Source organism: Aureococcus anophagefferens (assembly GCF_000186865.1).
Source record: "Aureococcus anophagefferens unplaced genomic scaffold AURANscaffold_2226, whole genome shotgun sequence".
Classification (NCBI taxonomy): domain Eukaryota; class Pelagophyceae; order Pelagomonadales; family Pelagomonadaceae; genus Aureococcus; species Aureococcus anophagefferens.
This window is the reverse complement of record NW_008706708.1, coordinates 1-1034: the sequence shown is the minus strand read 5'-3', so window position 1 is coordinate 1034 and position 1034 is coordinate 1. Positions and strand designations below refer to the sequence as shown.

Genomic DNA, 1034 nt, shown 5'->3' with positions numbered 1-1034 from the left:
CGGCGCTCACGCGCGGCCCGAGGTCGAGCTCGCGTGGACGGCGCCGCCCCAGGGCAGCGGCACGCTGGTGGTCCGCGCGACGGTCGCGGGGCCCGTGGAGGAGGGCGAGGAGCCGGAAAGACACACGCTGTCCTACACGCTCACGGAAGTCGACCCGCCGAAGAAGGGCTCCGTGCTCAGCGACCTCGGCCAGCAGTCCGCCGCCGGCGGCGAGCAGGCCGCCGTCTTCAACTTCACCGCGGCCGTGCTCCACCAGCTCTTCATCGAGCTCATCCGCAACCGCGACATCGCCGAGGCGTCGAACATGCTGAGCCCCGTCGCGCGGCTCAAGGTCCGCGAGGGCCTCAAGAAGGGCGCGCCGACGGAGCTCCACAAGGGCAAGGACGCGGTCATGGTCCAGGTCGAGAAGTGGATGGCCAACGGCGTGTCGGTGATCAAGGACGCTCGTGACCTCGCGCCGGGCAAGTCCATGACCGTGCTGCTCCACGGCGAGCCCCTCGCGCCGCCGGAGCCGCCGAGCGGCGAGGTGTTGGCCGTCGTCGACGGCGACGCGGAACCCCCGGCGAAGGAGCTCCGCAAGGCCGCGGGCCGCGAGTTGGACACGATCCGCGACCTGCGGGCCGCGAAGCTCCAGTGCGCGGAGGAGGTCCGGGGCATGTGGGCGCCGTCCGGCGGCCCCGCGGAGCTCCCGAAGCCCGCGGAGGCGTCCCAGTCCATGATCACCGACGGCCGCTACGGCGGCAACATGCCCCACCTCCAGATGTCGCTGCCCTTCAACTACCCGATCAACGCCAAGGGCTTCGGCACGGACCTCGCCGCGCGCAAGGGCCTCGAGGCCATGGACTCCGGGGGCAAGGGCAAGTCGCGGACGAAGCAGAAGCGGGACAAGTCGTCCGCCGGCGACCGCAAGGCCCAGGTCGACGCGCTCGCGCGGCTCGCGGAGCGGAGGGACCTCGCGGACAGAGAAGAGGCCGCGAACCGCCGCGACGCGCGCATCGTGCTGCCGGGCTTCGAGCGCATGGGCGGCGACCTGG

At 72.5% G+C, this 1034-nt stretch overlaps 1 protein-coding gene across 1 annotated transcript; it reads left to right on the top strand.

The window, feature by feature from the left end:
• Positions 1–52: 52 nt before the first annotated feature.
• On the top strand, positions 53–997 carry AURANDRAFT_69556 (hypothetical protein; the record flags this gene model as incomplete). Its single annotated transcript, XM_009045328.1, has 1 exon — positions 53–997. A coding segment is annotated over one exon (945 nt), but the record flags the coding sequence as incomplete, so codon positions are not given.
• Positions 998–1034: the final 37 nt, after the last annotated feature.